The sequence below is a fragment of the Dipodomys merriami genome, unplaced genomic scaffold (assembly GCF_024711535.1).
Source record: "Dipodomys merriami isolate MVZ:Mamm:240054 unplaced genomic scaffold, mDipMer1.0.p SCAF_49, whole genome shotgun sequence".
NCBI classification, from domain to species: domain Eukaryota; kingdom Metazoa; phylum Chordata; class Mammalia; order Rodentia; family Heteromyidae; genus Dipodomys; species Dipodomys merriami.
Genome location: NW_027206057.1, coordinates 3,157,543 through 3,180,432, shown reverse-complemented (window position 1 = coordinate 3,180,432; position 22,890 = coordinate 3,157,543). Strand labels below are relative to the sequence as shown.

General features: G+C 35.3%; 1 protein-coding gene and 1 pseudogene across 1 annotated transcript in view; both read left to right on the top strand.

The window, feature by feature from the left end:
- The window catches only part of Tmeff2 (transmembrane protein with EGF like and two follistatin like domains 2), a 264,679-nt gene that overhangs the window by 16,591 nt on the left and 225,198 nt on the right, over nucleotides 1-22,890 (top strand). The window contains exon 4 of the mRNA XM_069995691.1: nucleotides 249-275. Coding sequence (XP_069851792.1) covers nucleotides 249-275 — 27 coding nt within the window. The remainder of the gene's footprint in view (nucleotides 1-248; nucleotides 276-22,890) is intronic.
- On the top strand, nucleotides 18,588-19,541 carry LOC138809290 (CXXC motif containing zinc binding protein pseudogene; annotated as a pseudogene).

Below are 22,890 nucleotides of genomic sequence, written 5' to 3'. Positions count from 1 at the left end.
ACTCAAGTTGAGAAATTTTTCCAAAAAGGGAACTGGATAATATTTATTTTGTAAAGTTTAAAAATTATAATTAATTTATTTTACTTACTATGTTAAATTGATATGACAATGTATTATTAGATTAACATTAATTATTTTCAAAGCAATAACATTATAGTCTTAAAAAAGTAAATTTGATCTTTTATTTTATATATCCTTTTATATATTTTTCAAGCAAATACAAGTTCTGTTTTTATTTTCTTTCCCAGATGCAGGATCAGGATCTGGAGATGGAGGTAGGAATTGTTTATTTATATGTTTACTATATTTGAGGGTAATAGTATTATTGATATTTATGTACATATTTTTCTATTTAGTTATCTAAGGTAAAGTCATATTTTATATTTCTGGAAAGGAGAAAAATTAGAAAGATATTTTTATTAAGTTGAGGTTTATATCACACAAATGATTTGGCCTATTTATGAATCATACTTTAGCTCCATTTCATTTTCTTTTTTTATGAACTTTGGACTATACATTTTACCTTTGACATAAATATACATAATTTCCAAACTTCTTAACAGAAACTTTGAAACTTGTCTGAGTGGACAGAATTCATATGGAAATAACTGAAATATTGAGTTCTAAAAATATTCAACACTACCCTCAATTACCAGGTATTAACATTAACACATACAAACCTATTATATAGATAGTCTTAGATATAACATTTTTAATTTTAAAGTGAAGGAAGTTAAATTCATAAAAGTAAAAAAAATGACAGAATTTAAGCCAATGAAAATAAGATGAATCTTTACTGATAGATTTTTATTTCTATTTATTTATTGCTTTATTTTTGCATTCCTGGGGTTTAAACACAGTGCCTTGTCATTACAAGGTAATTTTCATTGATTTTTGTTGTGGTTGTTGTTGGGTTTTGTTATTGTTTGGTTTTTATTTTTGTTGAGGTAGTTGGGCCTGAATTCACAGACTGTTGCTCGAGCTTAGCTCTTTTAGCTTTACCACCTAACCTACTCCTCTATTTCTGGCTTTTTGCTGGTAAGGTGGAGATAGGAGTCTTTTGGATTTGCTCAGGCTGGTTTAAAACCCAAATCCTCAAATCTCAGCCTCCTGAGGAGCTAGAATTACAGATGTGAGCCAATGTTGTCCAAAATAATTTTCGTTCTTAAATGCTGAATTTGATTAAAGATAAGTACAGGAAGGCCTTGAGTTCAGTAAAGGCAGAATTTTAGTGCACAATTTATCTAGTTGGAGAAAGTTGAAGGATTTCTCAAGTTTCCTTATGTAATGAAAAGCTGAACTAATTCAAATAGACTACAACATAATAATACAATTACAGCAGTGTAGGGGAGCATATATTTTCCTATAAAGGCTAAAACTAAACAGTAAAGAACAAGTAAAGAACAGTAAAGAACAAGTGTAGGATGTATTTCAAGATGGAGGATCTTTTCCTTGGTGTTTGAATGGTCTTTACTGGTAAATACCATTGTAAAAAAAAAATTAAACTAAGTTGCTCCCCACCCCTGGGTTGGATAATATGGTCTTCTCAATAAAATTTATTTGAAGGCTTTGAGAAGAGCCTGTAGAACAAATAAAACATAAAAAGGCATCTGTGGCATCCATGTGAGGGACAGGGGAGGAAGGGGTTGCTGGTACTGGGACTTGAACTTAGGACCTGGGAGCTGTTCCTGAGCTTTTTGCTCAAGACTAGGACTCTATCACTTGAGCCACATTTCCACTTCCAGAATTTTGGTGGTTAATTAGAGATAAGTCTCATGGACTTTTCTTCCTGGTCTGGCTTCAAACCATGATTGTCAAATACCAGCCTCTTGAGTAGCTAGGATTATAGGCATGAGCCACAGATGTCCAGCAAGGAAAGGTGTCCTTGAGCAAATTTTATCATTAGAATATCATGAAATCAGTTCATTTAAAAGAGGTTGCTGGACTGGGAAGGTGGCTCAGTGGTAGAGCATTTGCCTTGCATGCCTGAGGCCCTGGGTTCAATTCCTCAGCACCACATAAGCAGAAAAAAAAAAAAAAAGCCAGAAGTGTCGCTGTGGCTCAACTGGTAGAGCGCTAGCCTTGAGTTGAAGAGCTTAGGGACAGCGCCCAGGCCCAGAGTTCAGGCCCATGACCGGACTCCCCCCCCCAAAAAAAAGAGGTTGTTTTTGTAAGGAAGTATGCAAACGTCTGTATGCTTTCTAGCAGTATGGTTTTATGTGTAGATTAAATTGACAGATAGGGTGCTGAGACTGAAATGATCCAGGGTACACTCAACAAATCATGTTCATTTTCTAACACCAAAAACAAACCAATCTATAGAAAAGAGAATCGCTATTTTTTCACCAATTTTTTTTCTTGCATCTCCTATCACACAATATATTTCTTTTTACTTTGTAAGTAAGATGTGGTATCTCTTTTTAATACTTGTTTCTAGTTTGTATTCATTGTTATTCACACATGCAAATGAATGTGAAATAAAACTCACCCTTTCTTATTGCATTCGAGATTGAAATCTTTGCATCATTATGTTATCCTCTGATCTGAATAAATGCCAGGATTTTATTTAATGTAAGAAATAACATTAATAACTTACTTTGTAAACTGGGAGATGCAAAGATCAGTTGGAAACTTCTCTTTGCCTGTTTTCATTTCCTTTCTCTTTCAAGATTTTTATTCTTCTTTTCAATTGTACATGATTTATATTAACCTAGAGTAAAAAAAATAACTTCTTATGATATACTTACTTTAGGAAAATGTTAGAGCACATAATCCATGCAATAGAGCATGTAATTCATCTAATTTTCAGGTGCTTTTTGTTGCAGTTTTGGGCTTTATTTTTTTGTTTTGTGCAAGTCCTGTGCTTGAACTAAGGGCCTGAGCACTGTCCCTGAACAATTTTTGCTCAAGGCTAGCATTCTACCATCTGAGCTACAGCTCAACTTCTGGCAGCAGCAGCTTCTTCTTCTTCTTCTTCTTCTTCTTCTCCTTCTCCTTCTCCTTCTCCTCCTTCTCCTTCTCCTTCTCTTTCTCCTTCTCCTTCTCCTCCTTCTCTTTCTCCTTCTTCTCCTTCTCCTTCTGATTATTATTATTATTATTATTATTATTATTATTATTATTATTATTATTATTATTATTATTATTATTAGGTAGTTTAGTGGAGATAAGAGTCTCATGAACTTTCCTGACTGGGCTGGCTTTGAACAGTGATCCTCAGATCTGAGCCTCCTGAGTGTCTATGATTACAGGTTTCAGGCATGAGCCACTGGCAGGTGGCTTAATTCTGAGGGTTTTTTGGTAGTTTGTTTTTGTTTTTTTTTAAACAATTGCTGTTCAGAAAAATTTAATCATGTATATTTACTTTTAACTGGATATAGTTTAAGAGACAAAACAGATTTCTTTTTATTCTAGTTTACATGCTATTATGCTCTGGAATACTAATAATTTTAACTTCACTTAAGTTCTTTGTATAAAGTGCCAAAAAGCTTAATGATTGAGATTAGAGTGAAATACAAAGGTTCAATTCACCTATCATTTGGCTTGTAGCAGTGTCCTGTGAATCAACGAGAAGAGACTAAAGATTCTGTTGTTTGGCTGATCACAGTTGTTTGGCTGATCACAGTTGTAGTTAGCCCTTGTTCTAACCAGTGTCTATAGCATATTCTCAACAATGTGTTTAGTTCATAATTGGATGACTTTTGCAAGCAACTTGGAAGGTTAATGGTTATTTTCTAATTTTTACTTAACAGAACATTAATGTAATTCCCAAGTAGAGTTCATTGATCTGAATAGTTAAAGTGAAAAAAAATTATTTGCAAGACACTTATTTGTGTGACTATCATATATGATATTACTAAACTGCAAAGATAAAATCTTTTTCAAAATATATCAATTTATACTTTTCTTAGATTGGCCTATATTTTCAATGAATGAAGATTAGACATGATTATTTTTAAAATAATTTAAGCTTAACCCATTTTCACAAGGACACCTCTGTCTTTTAGTGCATTCAAGGGAACATTTTTTATTACGAATAAATAGATATAAAGGTTTCATAAAATTTATGTTAACTTGTTTGTATGTACTTTATAGGTACTTTAAACATCTCTATTGATGTTTTCTTTCTAATGAAACTTCTTAAATGATTAATTTTATTAATAAAATTGATCATTTATAAACATCTGTCTCTGACATGATCAGCCAATGTGCATTTATTCATAAAGGTAACTTGTAGGGACTAGAAAACAAATATTGTATACAGATATTAAAAATTAGTACTTCACATTTCAATGACCATGTCCTCTTCTTTTGGTGTGGAAGAAATCTGGCAATATAAAAATAATATTACATGAATAGTATATCCAGACTACTGGAGAGAAGAACTGTGTTTTGTTTTATTTTTTCAATGGAGGACTGTTTCCCAACAAAAATATTTAGTTGGAAAGTCATTTATATTAAGTATCCTTTCTGGATGGACTTACAACTAAAACATAAATCATGATAAACTACAGTTAAATGTGAAGTGAGATAAAGGGAGGTAGCATGTGAAACAAGTTCTAAATAATTTGCATAAATGATTGAATAAAAGGGATTAGTGTTTGAGTGCTTAGGTATATAGAGATTCAGTGTTGTAAATAAGAAACGGGTGTTAGTGGGAGGGATAATAGTTCCTTATCTACCCACAGACTTCCTTAAGCAGCAAATTCAGCTGGAAGAAAAGTATTAAAGAAGCCTTCTCTGAACATCAGGGGTGTGTGGGTGGTTAACAGACCATTTTTAACCCCCCCCCCCAGTGTTGTTTCTCTAAGTCTTTCCTTCATACTATACAGTCTTTCCATCATACACCCTTAAAAACATTTCTGGATTGCCTAGATTGCCTAGCTTCTTGCTAGATTCCTAAAAGCAAACAGGAAGTCTATAAAATTAAAACAATATTTTAACTATTAAAAACCATTGTGAATGAATTATCCTGCTGTACAAAAGACCTAATCAATCCACTATTGAATTTGAATAATAATAATAATCTAATAGGAATGATGGTAAGGTGTGTGTGGAAAGGTATCCAAGGTATACTACCTAGATTTTTAAAAAGTCTGTTTTTACTTTATGAGGAAAAAGAAGCCTTTGGCCAATTTACATCACCTATATATTTCTAGAGTTCTAAGAAAATTATTTAATAGATTAATGTCAGACCTTCGTAGCCACAGGCAAATGAAATTTATATCTATTATCTGTATAAAGAACAACTTATTTGCATTCAAATTATCCAGGCTATTATTATAACTTTGGGGTAGAAAAACAGTTGACAGATTGTTTTTCCTTAACAAACATTTTCCTGTGTAAATTGTCTTTGTATAATATTACTCAGGGTGTCCATAATTAAAACATGTACACTTGAGGAAGGACATGAAAGGATTATATTAGGAGTTGTAAATCTTACGTTGATCATATGGATTGATCCATGATTAGCTCATGGCAGTGTCTTAACAAGAAATCTGAGAACTTGAAACATCCTTTAGAAAAATCTTATCTTTAATGTGAAACATTAGATTGATTGAACAAACCTTGGTTTGAATTGTTATGATGAATCTGACACACTACACTTAAGGAGGTTACACGATAGAAAAACTTATCATTCTATTTATGAAAAGGAAAATAATGCTATATATACTGGAGATAGGTAGTAACAATATTCACATTATAATATGTTCTTATATAAAGCTAAGTAAATTTTTTCTTCCATGTTATTATTCTCATTCCTGGTCCTGATCAGCCTTTGTGCCTATTCCACTTTACAATCACATTCACACTCAGGCAAACACAATATTTCTTACTAGGTTTGTTTTTTTCCTCTATGAGGTTCACATTATCTCTGAAATCTGACAGACATCAATTGTGAGCAGCTTCAACTACAATAGTGATTCAATAAAGAAATTACCCCAAGCATGCAGGTTTGAGAATATCCTAAGGCAATCCACACTGGTAGAAGACAGAAACTAATCTCAACTCTCACACACCAGGAAGCTGCTGCTCCTTGAGATGAGTTTATAGCGCCATCTAAATCTCAATGAAACCTAATCTTCGTTTTTCAATTATTCAAATCCATCTTCCTTTCTCATTACCTTCAAGAGAAACAACACTGAGACTGAGTGCTGGAACAAAAGTAGAAGTAGAGTGAATGAGGAACTCACACTGGAAAGGGAAAATATAAGAAACTAATAGAGGGAGAGAAACAATGTGAAGATGATGGGAAATGAAAAAAAGAAGAAAAAGGAGCATTCCTTATCCGTGTAGCTTTAAAGTAGTTTGTTTTCACATATGAATACCATTTTACAAATTAAAAAAATGTTTTCTTCCCATAGAGCAACAGTAGTTTTCTGGATTTCTAAACACTGGTTGTGAATGTGAAATGAAAACAACAAACTTTGGTCTGAATCATCCATGGGTTTTTCAAAGCTATACAGGAAAAGAAACTTAATCATTATGTACATGTGGTATGGGTTATGGATAAGGAGCTCTGTGTTCTAGATTTTTAATCACCTTGAATGCTGTCTGTTAGGATTTTTACTCTCAGTCTCTCTTTGGAGACTCATTTATTTTATCCATTAAACAGAATAATAGCCACATATGGGAAAAATCTTTACAATAAACTAATGCAAAGAACTTTGAACTATGAAATTAAAAATGAAGTTAAAGTAATTCATGTTATCTTTGGCTCTTTATTCCCATGTAATCCAACTAAAGTTGATTTCCTCAAAGAATTTAATTAAGAATTTAAAAAAAATTAAAACATAAAAGGTTTAAAATATTAGTATTGGATAGGGGTTTGATGGTATATACATCTAGTCTCAGTATTTAGGAGACTGAGACAGAAGGGTTCTAGTTTGAGGCTAGTCTGGGCTACAGAATAAGGACTTCTCAATTAAAAAAATAAAAAAATCACTAATATAAAATAAAATGATATTGGGACAATAAAATCTCTGAACTTGGTGCAGTTTTATATTTAGAGGAAATAGCTCTACATGTTTTGGTTTTGGTTTTTTTTCTTCTTTTTCTGGCCGGTCATGGGGCTTGAACTCTGGGCTTGGGCACAGTGGCTCAGCTCTTCAGCTCAAGGCTAGTGCTCTACCACTTGAGCCACAGCGCCACTTCCTGTTTTTTTAGTGGTTTATTGCAGATAAGAGTCTCACAGACTTTCCTGCTTCCTTCCTGGGGCTGGCTTTGATCCGTGATCCTCAGATCTCAACTTTCTGAGTAGATAGGATTACAGGCATGAGCCACCAGCGCCAGTCGAGCTCTGCGACTTGAAGGAAAATGAAATACTAGCATTTTAATACACATGATGGAAGAGAACTACATACAAATGCAGTTAAATAAGAAAGATAAGAAAAAAATGTTTAAAATTTCCCGAATAACCAATAACTCTTCTTAAAAACTACAGTGACAGGACTATTCCCCCATAGAAACTAACAAAGAAGACATGTGAGGGATTGACAGTGGAAGTCTTTACAAGACAGAGTGATCTACAGTATCCCCACAAAGGAGAATTTCCATTAGAGTTCTAGCATTATGCCATTTTTCTAAGTGACTCTAAGCTTAGTAGAAAGTGATTCTTTTAAAATAGGAGGATTCTACTACTATTTGGATTGGTGTCAGAATGTGAATAATGTGAATCAGTAAGCATGCTCATGGGTAATTATTTGTAAATTTATCATGGTTTATAAAAATACCATCATACTAGTTAACTTAATTTGTTTTAAATATATGATTTTTTTATTGTGAAAATACCATACAGAGGGGTTACAATTACATGGGAAGATAATGAGTACAATTTCTTATCAAGCATTGTTGCCTCCTCCTTTGTTTCCCCTTCCTATCCCTTCCTTCCCATATCTTGCCCCCCTTCCCCCTCCCACCAAAGTTGTAAAGTTCATTTTTTGACATAACGACTTGTACATCTCATTGTTGCAATGGGTCCACCTGTATCCCTATTTAAACTATTTGTTTTTTTTCCCTTCCCCTCCACAAATTATACCAACATCAAATACTGTGAAAGCAGGGGTTATACCATGTGGGAGGGACATACAAAACTTAATTTTTAAAAAATAATTTTAATATCCATTGTCACAGCAACAGTAAATATAATTCCTGAGCCAGTCATCAGCTTAATGACTTGTAAGCCAGTCATCAAATTTGAAGAATGAAAGTATAATCTACAAGATTATACATCCTATTGAAGTATCTCTTTGCAATAATTATGATATTTCATATTTTGTGGTTTAGGTATATTATAAACTCTACCCAAAAGACTATTATCCTATTTCTTTTTTTTTTTTTTTGTCGGCTGTGGGGCTTGAACTCTGGGCCTGGTGCTGTCCCTGCACTCTTCAGCTCAAGGCATTCTCTCCTACTTGAGCCACAGCACCACTTCCAGTTTTCTACTGGTTTATCGGGTATGAGTCTCACAGACTTTTCTGCCCCAGCTAGCTTTGAACCATCATCCTCAGATCTCAGCCTCTTGAGTAGCTAGGATAATAGGCGTGAGCCACCAGCGTCCGGCTTTATCCCATTTCTTTAACCCCTTATTACTCTTATTTTTATTTCTGAAATCATCTCTTCTGTTCTATGTAGCACTAAATCTCTGTGGGTTTATGTTACATGCTAAATTACACATAGTGTTCTGTTAATAGTGTTATAATGTCTGCCATATTCTTTTCTCTTATTTCTCACATTTGTTCCCCAATCTGTAATTTTATTTTTCACATACTGTAAGTGTTCATACTGAATTATTTGGTTTACTTTATATTTATGGTCAAAACATACCATATGTGCTAGACATAAAAATATGCATCTGTAGTCTAGATACTCAGGAAGTTGAGGCAAGAGGATCATTGAGCCTATATTTTAAAGCCAGCCTGAAATTTTAGTAAGACACTATTGCAATAACTATATATATAGAGAGAGAGAGAGAAAGAGAGAGACTTACAAGTATACTTTGTATAGTACTATACACATATTTACAAATGTATACACTTCTACATATAGATAGACAGATAAACAGATCAACAGATATTTATTACAGATATATGTATAGCATGACTGTATGAGTAGCAATAGGAGGCACCCACTGAAAACAACCTCTGGAACTCTAGATTTTGAACATTTGATACCACCTCACCACTGATTAGCCTGGACAGGTGATCTAGAGTCCACCTTCAGTTTCTTCAGTTGCGACTCTTGACAAAGTTTACTGGGATGTACTCTGAGGTTGATATTTGTGTGCATCGTTTGCTGATTAACGTTTTAAGGACTGTGGAAGGGAAGAAAGTAAGATTAGGAAGAGGGAGAAATTAAATTGGTTCATTTTTGGGGGGTAATCTAGATAAGATAGTCCCTATGAGTTGTCATCAATTGGGATAATAGGACTTAGCCTTTATTACATCCCACTACTGATCATCATTCATTGGGACAACCTAATAGAGGAAGTGTATTTAGGTTAGATTGCTCTCTTCTGCTACAGACTAGACCAGGAGAGGAAGCAAGCTCTGAGATGCATCAGTACAGCACTCCTACAAGCTGAAAAAAGAAAGATGTGGACATTGTTCCATGGCACCTTGTAAAAACTGTAAAATGCAACAATGAACAAAACAAAAACATTTGCCATTGTGATGTTGATTTCTTGTGAAGAGACCTAAAGAGCAAACAAAAAATGGTAATTAGTATTATGTGGGAGGGAACAAGTGGCAAAAGAGACATGAGGGGTTGATATTTTGCTTGGGGGAAGATTAGGGAATCCTGGGGAAAGATGGGCAGAAGGATGAAAGGTCAAACTTTGAAATACACTAGGGAAAGGCATTTTAATCAAATGATGCCATATTTTCAAAAGGTCTGAAGCAAAAACATACTTTATGCACTCCAAGATCCAGGAGGCTGGTTGGCTTTCAGGGAGATACAATGAGGAAAAAAAGGGTAGCCCTGATCCTGCAGAATCTCCCACAGGGATTGGCTCTTTCGTTGAGTAAACTTGGTGTCTTCTGAGTTTCTGGGATAAGGAAAGATGTTGCGATCTAATTGATCACTCCAACTTAGAAAGCAGCATACCAAATATAGGAAAGAAGTGAGGAGAATTCCACAATTAAAAGGACAAGGTAAACTTTCTGGTTTTGGATGTCATTGATTTTCATGTATTTGTGATATATTCTCTAAAAGACTCTTTACCTATCTTAGACATGGCAGAAAAGCTGTTCATCTAAAGGATGTTATGGGTCTCTATTGAATAAAGATCTTAAAGTTTGTTGTAGTCAAATATATTTTTATTTCTCAGAAGATATTTTTATTGGAAGTTTTATTTACGATGCACTTCTCCTGATTTTAAAACAAGCAGAAAAATTGTCCTTGTTTCCAGACAGTATTTGATGCATAAGGATGTTTCTGCATGCAACAGTGCATGCCAAATTGCACTGAAATGGTTTCACATTTGGATTTAAAAATATAGCATTTTTACTGTACTAAATGTACGATACATATTGTACACATGATTTTCAATGTGTACTTAACAAAGAGCAATTTCATTTTCTCTGGTAAATTACACACTTGTAATAGCTTTGGATTCTTTTCTTTAGAAATCCAAGAATAAATAGCAAACAATATGTTTAAATAATGTTAGCATCCTGACTCAGTAAGTCATACCAAAAGAGTTATTCCAGTGACTATCAGTTATTAAATTGATTTTTAAAATGTCTTCGCTTATTTCATGTTGATCCCTCTCTAACTATAATAAAAAGAGAATTAACTGGATTTTTAAATAACTTTGGCCTGCTGCTTCTTAGGACCTAGTCTGCAGATGGATCATTTAAACTGGTTCCTTTCGTCATTAAGTAATAAGGGTTTTAATTTTCATACATTTGCTCTGTTCTTTCATCTTCTAGACATATTCTGGCTCTTTTTAGGTAATAACTGGCTGGGATGATATTTTATTATCTTCTTTTGGTCAGGACACAGACAAATCATGTTAGTGGCATTCATTGCTATAATTGCATCTACACAGAACAGTATGTACTCTCTACATATTTGGTGTTGGCTCTCTTGAAAGATTTTATACAAGAACAGAGACATAAAATGAGAGTCAGTCCAGATACTCTCACTATTCTCTCAAGAGACAACCACATTCAAGGAAAACCATGACCTTTGGCAAGTAGAATTTCTGACACATTGATTTAAGTGGTAGTGGTGGTACCTCGGTGAAAAGTCATGTCAAACAATAAAGTGCCATCTTTCCTGGCCCCTTTGCTCCCCCTGATAAAGCTTGAGGTCGATTCTTCTAAGGTTGGAAAGCATGTGGAATTTTGCAAGGTTGAGGATTTTGTTTAGTTACTCAAAAGACAACCATAATAGCAGCTTGAATGTGTTTTTTTTGTGAAAGTAGATGTTATTTTTAAATATAATTAAAGAGGAACACAGCTGGCATGTTAAGAATACAAAAGAATCTGCGGTAGTTATTTTACTGTATCTTAAATAGTGGGGTGATATTAAATAGTTATACTCTGGAAGCCCATGCACAAGCTATCTTTGAAGTCCAGGCTTGCCCAGTCACATTCAGGCATTGATTCAGGAAATTCCCCTGGCCTTTCACTAAAAGAGCTCCCTGATGCTGAGGTCTGCTTTGAAATAGGATGTAGCAGAGTTATAAAGCAAGTTCATTCCTATAAATTATCACACTCTGTAGATTTTCCATGGTGAACACTCCTCAGATCTATATCTCCAGATTCTCCACCAACCCCCTATTTTTGCCCCTAGACATCTCTTGCCCATCATATTGGGGGAGAAAAGCCTACTAAACAAGTTGAATCTTGTCATCCTCAATTTTTCCTACTTGCACAGCTAGAAGCATTTATATGAAACACTTATCCAAGGGCATTATTCATCCTGCTTACAATTTAATAACTTTGGTGTATCATTCAAAGAATAAAATTCTTCATAGCAGTTCTTCATACAAGACCTCTGGTAGTCCTACCTTATCATTCATCTTCCTTACTTCATACTGGACACTCCAGAATACTTTTCCAGTGAGGAGAATCCATTTGGAAATTCCACCAGTTGATTCAATATCTCTGTTTTACTCATTTTCTTCCTTCTTCTTGAAATAATTAAGTATTTGCCTAGATGTTATTTATTTATTTGGAGGTTATTTATTTATTTATTTATTTGGGGGTTATCTTCTTCAGGATGATTTTTTTTCAATTCCCTGGTTGAACTAAATTCCTCTTACAAATTCTAGGTTTTATCTACAATCTGATTGACTTAAATAAACTGTATGTGTTTGTGTTTGTGGCTAATTATTATTAATTGTCTTATGCTAGTACACAATACTTGGTGTTTAATCAGACTCTGTAAACATTTCTTCAGCTAAACCAAGGTCTTAACAGTAACAGAAAAAAAAAACAAGGAAGGAAGGAAGGGAGGAAGGAAGGAAGGAAGGAAGGAAGGAAGGAAGGAAGGAAGGAAGGAAGGAAGGAAGGAAGGAAGACAAAAGGAGAACGAAAGAGAAAAATGGTGCCTAAATTTCTCAATGGCTCCACTTCCATTTGCATTTTATGTATGAGCAAATCTACACGCTAATTGAACATAAAGGGTTATTATATGAAAATTACTATAGATTTATTTTACCTTTTTAGGACTGAAAGGCAAAAATAATAATATGGCAAGTATGTGATATTTACAAGTTTAAACTACCCTAAGAAATGAGTAAATGTGTGCACATGGTCATATAAACTAGTATTTTATGAAATGAACTCCGAGAAAAGGAAACAAGAAATTTTTCTTTAGTTGCTGCTATTGCTGTTTTTTTTTCTTTTCTTATGTCTTATTCATTATTTTGTTTTTATTTAGAAGGAACAGAAAATGTAGAACAAAGGGTAAATAAATACAACAGTCATACTCACTAGACATAATTCAAAAAGAATTGTACTCATTACCTGACTCATGTAACTATAACCCCTTTGTATATCACCTCTACAATAACAATAAAAATGATTAAATTAAATTAAATTAAAAATTAGGTTTTGAAAAAAATGACTACCAAATTTCAAATCTAGAACCTAAACAATGTGAGTGAAACTCAGGAGTGATCTTGTTAAATAAGAAAAAGACTGAAAGCTTTTTTTAGTGTTTTTCCTAGTTTTGAAATATGTAGCATCTGATACCACTATATCAACTTAGGCACTTGTGATTTACTTCCTTTAATGAAAGTGGTATGTACAGAAAAAAAACTTAAGTTATTTTAGGATTCTAATTAGTCTGTAGGTAATTGAGGTAATTCTACCCTATGTGAATACTTTATTCCACAGCAGAATTACTTACTAAAATACCAAATGATTTTGGCCAGAGAATAGAATCATCTGGAAATCCATTTGTTGCTCTCATTTACTTTGACATTGAACCAATGGGGATTTTAAGAAAAAGACCAAAAACTGTCTTTTCAAAGTTTTCAAGGAATTACAATGATTACTCAACAAAAATGTATTTTACTTATCAAAGGACAATACATGGAAAAGCGAAAAATTGGGTAATTCTTTATCACACATGGAAAAATCTCTTCTTTAATGAAAATGTAATTTTCATCTTTGAAATATGCAAAGATATATGAAGGACGAAAATGGAGCCTTCTTAAGATGCCACTATGATTCTAGAACAAATTATTTCACAGTAAAGTCATATCACTAACAGACTGGAAGTAAAGCCTCAACCTTCACAGCTTCATAGACCTGTGCCTGTGTAGAGTATATGCTTGATAACTGTTTGGTTGAATAAACTATCAGAGCCAACATGTCAACTAGGATGAGTGCAATTAATTGATGCTCCCAAAATCATGGAGATTGTGTAATTGGTAACGGGAACTTCTCTTACATACAGTAAGAATGGGAAATTGCATAATAGATATCATCTCTCAAGGAATTAAAAGTGATCACACTTCTTCCACCATCTTCAAGTCTTATGCGTATTCAACACTCACATCCTGTCTGTCTCTTTTCCTTATAAATAAGGCAAGCAATGCTGTGTTGCTGGGCTCACATACAAAAAGGTATTTGTGAGAGACAAAAAGGAGAATTTGTGAAATCCAGTCCTAAAAGATATACATATATGTAGATATATATTCAGACATATGTGTATGTGTGTGTGTGTTGTAACTATAGGATTGTTTGGAGTAGGCATATAGAGCAGAAAAATAAGAGAATGTTGGAGGCCATACTTTGTATATATGCATGACAATGATATATAGAACATCTCTGAAAGCTGTTAAAAATAGAGGGATAAAGAGAAGGTGGAGAAAGAGAACAATTGTGGGAGATAATCTAAAGTATGATATATGCACCATGATAAAACTGTCAGTGTAATTAATATACACTAAAGAAAATGAATGACAGGATGTATGATGGATTCTCTTAGAGGTGGGTACCAGTGGGATGGAGGAATGGAGAGCATGAAGGAGGGTGAATATGATTGAAGTAATTTATGTACATGTATGACAATAGGACAGCGGCACATGTGAAATTGCTTGATGCAGGGGGGAGGGGTAGTAGGGGTGAATTTGATAAAGTCATTGTATTCATTTATGGAAATAACAATGAAAACCTCCAAACCAATCTAATAAAAAATTTAAGGAGAGTTTGGGAAAGATAGAACAAATTTTTGAAAGGTTAAAGGGCTTCTCACGGCAAAATATCACAACAATGCTCGATAGGAAATGTACTCATTATTTTACTCATGTAATGGTAACCCCTCTGTACAGTATCCTTACAATAAAAATATTTTTAAAAAGAAGGCAGTGTTTCATATTCAAATAAGAGACAAAAGAAGGTGGCGTTTTAAGTAGCTGTATATCATCTTGACTTTATACATTCTTACCTCTCACTTCCTTCCAGAATAATACCTGTATTACTTATTTAATGTTTTTCTCTTCTTGAATATTACTATACCTGAACAATAAAATTTTAAGGAAAAAAATTTTATCAAGATTTGATAGAGGAAGACAAAATTTGCTCCACATGTAGGTTTTTTCCCCCTAATTTCCAATCTACACATATATTTCTCATCCATCTAAACTGGCAGTTAATTCTGCCAGTGGGGATATTCCTTTTTTTCTCTTTTTTTTTTTTTGATAGTCTTGTGGCTTGAATACAGGACCAGAGCACTATTCCTCAATCCCTTTTTGCCCAAGGCTAGTGTTCTACCACTTTGAGCCACAGCTCTACTTCTGGTTTTCTGGTGGTTGATTGGAGATAAGAGTCTCATGTCTTTCCTGCCCAGGCTGGCTTCAAAACATGATCCACAGCTCTCATACTCCAGTGTAGCTAATATTTCAGGTGTGAGCAATCAGGGCTTGTTTCCAGTGGATATTTAATTAGGAAAAATAGGTTTCATTCCTGGCAGACAAGAGCAAAGTTGAAATCAATACTTCATTCTGCTGAGTCAGAGCTCTAGGCAACATCTTCTGCTCCAGCACTTTTAAAATGAGTGCTGCACCAACAGAAGCTGAATGCTGTCTTGTCATGAAGCATCCAGGTAAATGAGATGGAGAAATGCAGCATATGTTGACTACCTTTAAACAGTCTTATACATTGATTAAGATGTGTTACACGCAAAAATTGCTAGGTTGAATTGAAATCTCTTCATATAACTACTTAAAGATACAGAAAAAAACATGTTATAACTTTAAAAAGTTAAAGAAAATGTGAATAAATGAAAAAAATATTGTGTTTGTAGTAGGAAAGCCTAATATTACAATGATAATATCATCTAAGGCAATTTACAGATTCAATATCATCAAAATCCCAAGTGGCTTAAAAAAATAGAATAAAAGTAGGGTTGGGAATGTGACTTAGTGGTAGAGTGCTTGCCTAGCATGCATGAAGTCCTGGGTTTGATTCCTCAGTACCACATAACCAGAAAAAGCTGCAAGTGGTGCTGGCTCAAGTGGTAGAGTGCTAGCCTTGAGCAAAAGAAGCTCAAGGACAGTGCCCGGACCCTGAGTTCAAGCCCCAGAACTGGCAAATAAACAAATGAATAAAATAGAAAAAACAGCTTGAAATTGAAAATAAAATAGTCATTTATAGAGGACCAACGTTGCAGTTTTTTGTGGGACTTTTAGCACTGAAAACCCTGCTCCTAGGAAACTTCAGTTTCCTGAAAAAACTTCTTAAGTCATCAGCTTAACTTCAGTTACATAAGTAAAACTGAGAAGCCTTGCAGTAAGTAAACGATAAATTTGCTGAAAGTGGGGTTTTTGCAGAATTTCTGAACATGGAACATTTTCCTCCAAAAATGTTATGTTTCAAAAAAAAAAGGGAATTACTGGAGAGTTGTGGCACAGGCCTCTAATCCTAGCTACTCAGAAAGCAGAGATTGAAGTTTGAAGTCAGCCTGGGCAGAAAAGTCTGATACTCTTATCTTCAATTAACCATCAAAAAGATAGATGTGTAGCTGTAGCTGAAGAGCAGCAGCCTTAAGTGCAAATGCTAAGGGAGAGCTCAAGGGCCTCAATCCACAATAACAGTGCAGAATTGGCACTACACATTTTGGGCGATTCTGCTCCAGTCCCATCCATTTTTCTAGTCCCTGTTGTCTGATTATCAGCCCCTTTCTGTCATCCCATGTTGCATATGGGTTGGGGGAATGATCTACCCTCTGTGACTGCTTGAGCCTCCACTTGAGCCTTAGACTAGAAGTATTTAATTCTCAAGCTTGAAACTTCTGCATCTGAAATATTTTTACCACATTGAAATATTTTTATCACTCTCCGTTCTTAGTTTCGTCTGCAAAAATTTACTTATCTTAGTGCAATTTAGACAATAATTTTGACAAGAATGTAGTCTACTATAAGAAAACTCCTGAAGGTGTATATTCCAAATTCTGTTCATAATCATAGTTAATTACATTTGGGCAGTATTTGTAGTAGTAGCAGTGGTGGTGAATTTTGATACTATATATGATAATGTGGGCACTCATGCATTTTCCCCACCATCATTGATGCTTGAGAGGAGGAGAATAAGATAAGGTAAAAGGCATACATTGGAATACAAACACTTTCCATTTAAAAAAAAAAGAGAAAATTTAAGTTCAAAACCACTTAGTGTCTCTCAACCTTGTATTTACATTTAAATTTTTTAACCAGCAGTTGAAAACCTCCATCTGGCTGACCACACTATACTGCCCATCCCATCGCAAGAATGAGACAGCTGTCACTCTTGGGATGGCAAAATAACTGGAAATCATGAAACCCATGTGAGCAAATGCCAAGGATCTGCCAAATGGATTCATGAGGGACTATGTTATGCTGCTCTATAATGTTAAAAAATGTACTGTTTTCAACCACTTGTGAAATATTTCTAGATTCAGAAATTTTCTAATTTTCTATTTTTTTCTGAATAGAGTATAGCCTTAAATGCCTCATAATTTAAAAGTATTACTTGGACACTTTAAATACACAGTAACTACTAATAATACCAAAGAATGCACCTTTTGACCAAGTCTTCAATATTTGTACTTCTAGGTAAAGCTTTCATAAAATGAAAACACAATACTACAACATGAGTCTACTAGGGAAAAGAAAGTAGATGGAAAAGAAAATAGATAAGAAAAAGTGCTTCTAATAAAATATTAATTTTAGGTATATCAGTTTCAAATTGGACAACTATAAAAATTGATAAACATACCAATCCTAATAGATATATGTATTGTGAATCATTAGATTTTTATATCATTTGATATTTCTTCCATTATTGAAAAGTCCAGTTTGTAATCTAAAGGCTAATTTATACTATCATACACTTAAGGAATACCTGTTATTTGCTAGGTATTTTATAACCATATATTAAGCAATTGTTTTAACTTTTCAGGGAGGACACATCACATCAGTTTTTCAACTAAACAGTGACTCTTACTCAAATAAGGGGCACAGTGATTCTTACTCATTCACATCAACATCATGTTATATAAACAACAAAATCAGCATCTATATGCTCACTCCTGTGGTTCAGTTACCTTTTCTCACATTTTCATGTATAATCTGTTACAAATTTTAATGTCAAGGATTTAAAGCACAAGATTATAACCATTCCTATTAAACTCATCAACTTGACTGACAGTTAAGTATTGCTGTTAAGCAGACATTTTTGTGCAAATCAGAGACATTTACGATCTTCATTTAGTGCTGTGACTCTAGCTTACTAGTTGAATGTGCTTAAGCATGCAAACATTTTCATTCATAGCATTTCTTCTACTAACATTTATTGATAATATAATGTTTATGACTACGTTATACTTTATACATTTTCTCTATTGAAGCTATGGGAAAATAGAACTATGCTGGTGCCAACCATATTTGGATACAAATAAATTAGGGAGAATGCTTCTGAGAGTGATAATTGCTTCAAAGAAAGTAAAACAGGTGCTGTAACACAAAGTGGCTGGGTTTTGTAGGAGGAGTGAGAATTTCACTTAAGCTTTCATTCTAAGAGCGAATCAAGGTAGGCAAAGACCCAGAGGCAGGGTATTCAGTAGAGCAAATGCCAAGGCTTTCCTGAGGCCTTCGTAAGCATCAGCAGCTGTGGAGGAAAGTGCAGCTTAAGTATAGAGATGCAGTAAAAGAATGGTAGCTGAAGAAATTAGAGGAATGGTAAGAAATTTGTTTTGTCCAGAGTATTAGAGGAATACTTTGAAGGGCAAAAATAAAATCTGGCGGGTTGCCGTGGACAGCTGAACGACATGGGGAAAATTGCGCTGCAGCTCAAGGCCTTGCTGGAAAATGTCACCAACCTGCGGCCAGTGGGCGAGGACTTCTGGTGGTACCTGAAGATGAAATGCAGCAACTGTGGTGAGGTTTCAGAGAAGTGGCAATACATCCCGCTGATGGACAGTGTGGCCCTGAAGGGAGGCCGTGGTAGTGCCTCCATGGTCCAGAAGTGCAAGCTTTGTGCTCGGGAAAACTCCATTGAGATTGTGAGCAGCACCATCAAGTCTTACCATGCAGACGACAATGAGAAATTCAAGACAACAGTAGAGTTTGTCTGCTGGGGCCTTGAACCAGTTGACTTCCAGCCCCAGGCTGGCTTTGCTGCCGAGGGTATGGAGTCAGTGACAGTCTTCAGTGACATTAATCTGCAGGAGAAGGACTGGGCTGACTACGATGAAAAGTCTCAGGAGTCAGTGGGGATCTGTGAGGTCATCCACCAGTTTCTCAAGTGCTGAATGCTTCCTGCACACTTGTCCCTAAGAACTGCAAAGAGACTAAGTGCCCAGGCAGCAACCCCCACAGAGTCTAGTCCCTCAGTTCCTTGTGCCCTGGTAGTTGCATTAAGTCCTCCCAATCCACATGCCGGGCTTTGTCATGGTTCCCAAATCCCACCAGTGAAGCCCCCACTAAGTCCCCGTGGTGCATGAAGATAGAGCAAAGGAGCAGCCATGCCCTCGACAAATAACTATGTACCCTGGAGGTCTTTGCCTTTCCACAGTTTAAAAACCTGTGACTGATAGAATTTGCAAAATATACAGGAATACACAGCTTGTAAGGGCTCTCAGCTCTTGGTCCAGGAGCAGGTCAACCAAGAGGATGAAAGGCATCAGAGCCAGGGGCACAAAGGACAGGAAAACTTCCTTCATCTTGGAGTGAGTGGTGAAGATAGCAGTCAAGACCTTCATAATCTTATAGGCCTGAGATCTTTACACAGTAAAACAAAGTTGTTTGCTGCAGTGAGAAACGGAGGAGCCACTGTTTGGAAAGTCTGTTGTGTTTTGCTGAAGACTAGAATTCTTCCTCTCCCCCCGCCCCCTTTTTGTGTGAGGGAGGCTGAGTCTGGCTGCATAGCTCAGGCAGGCCTCTAATTCACAACCACCTGCCTCAGTCTCTCAATATCTGGGATTACAGTGTATACCACCATGCCCCACAGAGTCTGGCATTCTTTGGAAATAAAAAATATACCTATGTTTCAAAAAATAAAATACAATCTGGCTTATGTTTTGAAAAATAGCCCTGGTGTCCACGTAGAGAATGAATTGGAGGTGAGGAATCATTGGGAGCAAAGAACTGGTACACAGATTATTGTAGTGGAACAAGGAAAGATGAATGTGACCTGAGGCTAGAGGTGATGCAGAGGGGACAGGACAAGACACATGTACTGTTCACCCAGGAGTACTCCCATGATTCCCATACCTTGATATCAGTGACAGTGCTAAAGGCCAACATGACGAAGTATATAGATGGGGGAGGATAATAAGCTTTTTACCTTGCATATTTGTGCCATATCCTCTATAGACAGTCAACACAAACTAATGCATAGGTTTACTTTAAACACACGCAACAGGAACACACACACAAATGTTCCTGAAACAATATCACTAAACCAAACCAAAGCCCATGCACTGAACCTATCTTAGGTAATTTGCTCAGTCTTTCAAGAAAGAAACAGATTGATGCACTCAAGAGTTTTCAGCTGGTTGCCTTTCAATAAAGCCTGCATAGTCTGATGTTTTTTATTTTTTATTTAGCATTTAAATTTATACAATTGAAATATGGCAGTAAAAGGTAAAACACGAAAATAGACAGCTCTATAATTTGGCCTTTAAATGACTTTATGTATTTATATTCCATGTAGGCTATATAACAGATTGTGATAACAGAATCAGATATAATCAAATTGCAGCCTTACAAATATAGGAAATATCACAAACGGCTCCTTTCTGCTGACTCAAAGAGTGGGAGTTCCATTTCTTCCACATATATATGTATATGTGTATATATATATATATACACACATAGATATATATATATATATATATATTTTCCTCTGTAACAGCTTATCACCAACAACACCTTTGTTGCATTTCTCCTGTTTTGTCAGTGTGAATGTCCCCACAGTAACACTTTGCCTATATTTGTCATTGATTCTCTCACATTGGATTCTCTGCTCTGGAGACAACTAATTTGAGTAGGTTGAAACATAAAACATAGCTTCCAACTTCAGTGTTCCAGTTTGCAAAGCAATAAAGAATTCTCAAAGCAGAAATCCAAGAAAGCCCCCACTTGGTTCAGTCTCCATAGTACTACTTAATATATGTCTCAAAAGCCTGTAGCTTTACACATGGGATGTTAAGGGAGGAAGGAGTGGATTAATTATCAATATGTAACTATCACCATGATGAAGCTCCGCTGGTGGTTATGAATGAATGCAGATGAGAACTCAAGACTCCTGAGAGTGAAGGTCTTTTACTTCAATCTGCCTGTCTAATCTTAGGTAGGAGTTAACAGGTGATTTCAGATACTTGTAAACATGTCTTTTACATTCTCCTTTTTCAGATTATTTTAGTGTGAGAACAGGTGTTGTTCTGTTTTGTTTGGAGTCGTCATTTGGTTTGTAAATACTTGTTTAGTTTTTCTTCCTCTCCAATACCAAACTGTCTTTGGTGCCTTAGTATTCACATAAACTATTCTATGCTAGATTCCTGAAGTGGGAATAGTGTTGTACCAGTAGGGGGAGCTCACATCATACCTATTTTATGGGTTGAGGAAAGTTAATTTCATGAGTTATATACTTAAGGGTGGAACTATTTTTATTTCAAAGCCAACAGAGATTGTGAGTTGGAATAAAAGCTATTTCCTCTGGTTGAAAAGTTAGAACTTTCTGAAGTTGTAAATCTCTAGTACAGTATAAGTTTATGTGATGGTGGTTAATGAATCCACATAGTGTGGTTGAAGTTTTTAGATTGCTGAAATGTGGAGGCTTTAAGATATATTAAAAGTTTTCTTTCCTGGGATAATATCAAATTAATTCCTTCCATAAAACAGTAGACCCAGCACCTACTTTGAAGGTTTTATGACTGCAAGTCAATACAAACAAGACAAAATATTGATGTAACTGGAATGTCATGAAGTTGAACTGATTTTTCTCATAAGCATTTCAAGAAGTTTGTTTTCAGCCATTTGTCTTTCTCACTAATCTGACATAAAGTCTAGTCTACCAGGGTCCTGACCATCTAGCTTTTATGCAGATCAGGAAGAAATCAAAGCTTGAGGTTCCTGGACTCCTTTGTTCTTCAGTCTTGTTATGGCTATTCTTGGAAATGTCAACAGACTTCAAAATACTGTCTGTAATTTTGGATATTCTAATATGAAGAACTCCCAGAGTGTCATCATCTAGCATTATACTTTTCTCTTCTCCTAGCATTTAATGAGTCTTCAGAAAATGAAAAAGAAGTATTTCTTAGCTTTTGTACTTAACAGAGCATTCATCTAATGTCAACAACTGGGTGAAAAACCAGAAGTTTTTAAAGGAAGGAAGGAGGGAAGAAAGAAGGAGAGAGAGAGAGAGAGAGAGAGAGAGAGAGAGAGAGAGAGAGAGAGAGAGAGAGAGAGAGACAGACAGAGACAGAGACAGAGACAGAGACAGAGACAGAGACAGAGACAGAGACAGAGACAGAGAGAGACAGAGAGAAAAATAGAGATGCAGAGAGAGAAATAGAGACACAGAGAGAAAACACCCACACCTGGCTTGTGGGTGGTACATACCTTCAATCCAAACTACTCATAGGTAAAAGTGCAGTCTAAGTCCAGACCTGGGCACAAATAGAGATCCTATATGAAAAGAAGCAAGGACAAAGGGTTAGTGATAAGTCTCAGGGATCAAGACTCATCTCTGTCCACAGTAAACTTACATAGAGTCTATGCAATTGTGAAAAGGATGACTCCAGTGCCTTTTTCCTTCAGAGACAGAAAGAGAGAGACAGAGAAAGACAGAGAGGCAGAGAGAGAAATAAAAGGAAAAAAAAGAAGAGCACAACTGTCTCCTGTTTGACTTTGAAATTCTCATTGACAGGCCAGCTGACAAATGGCTTATATTA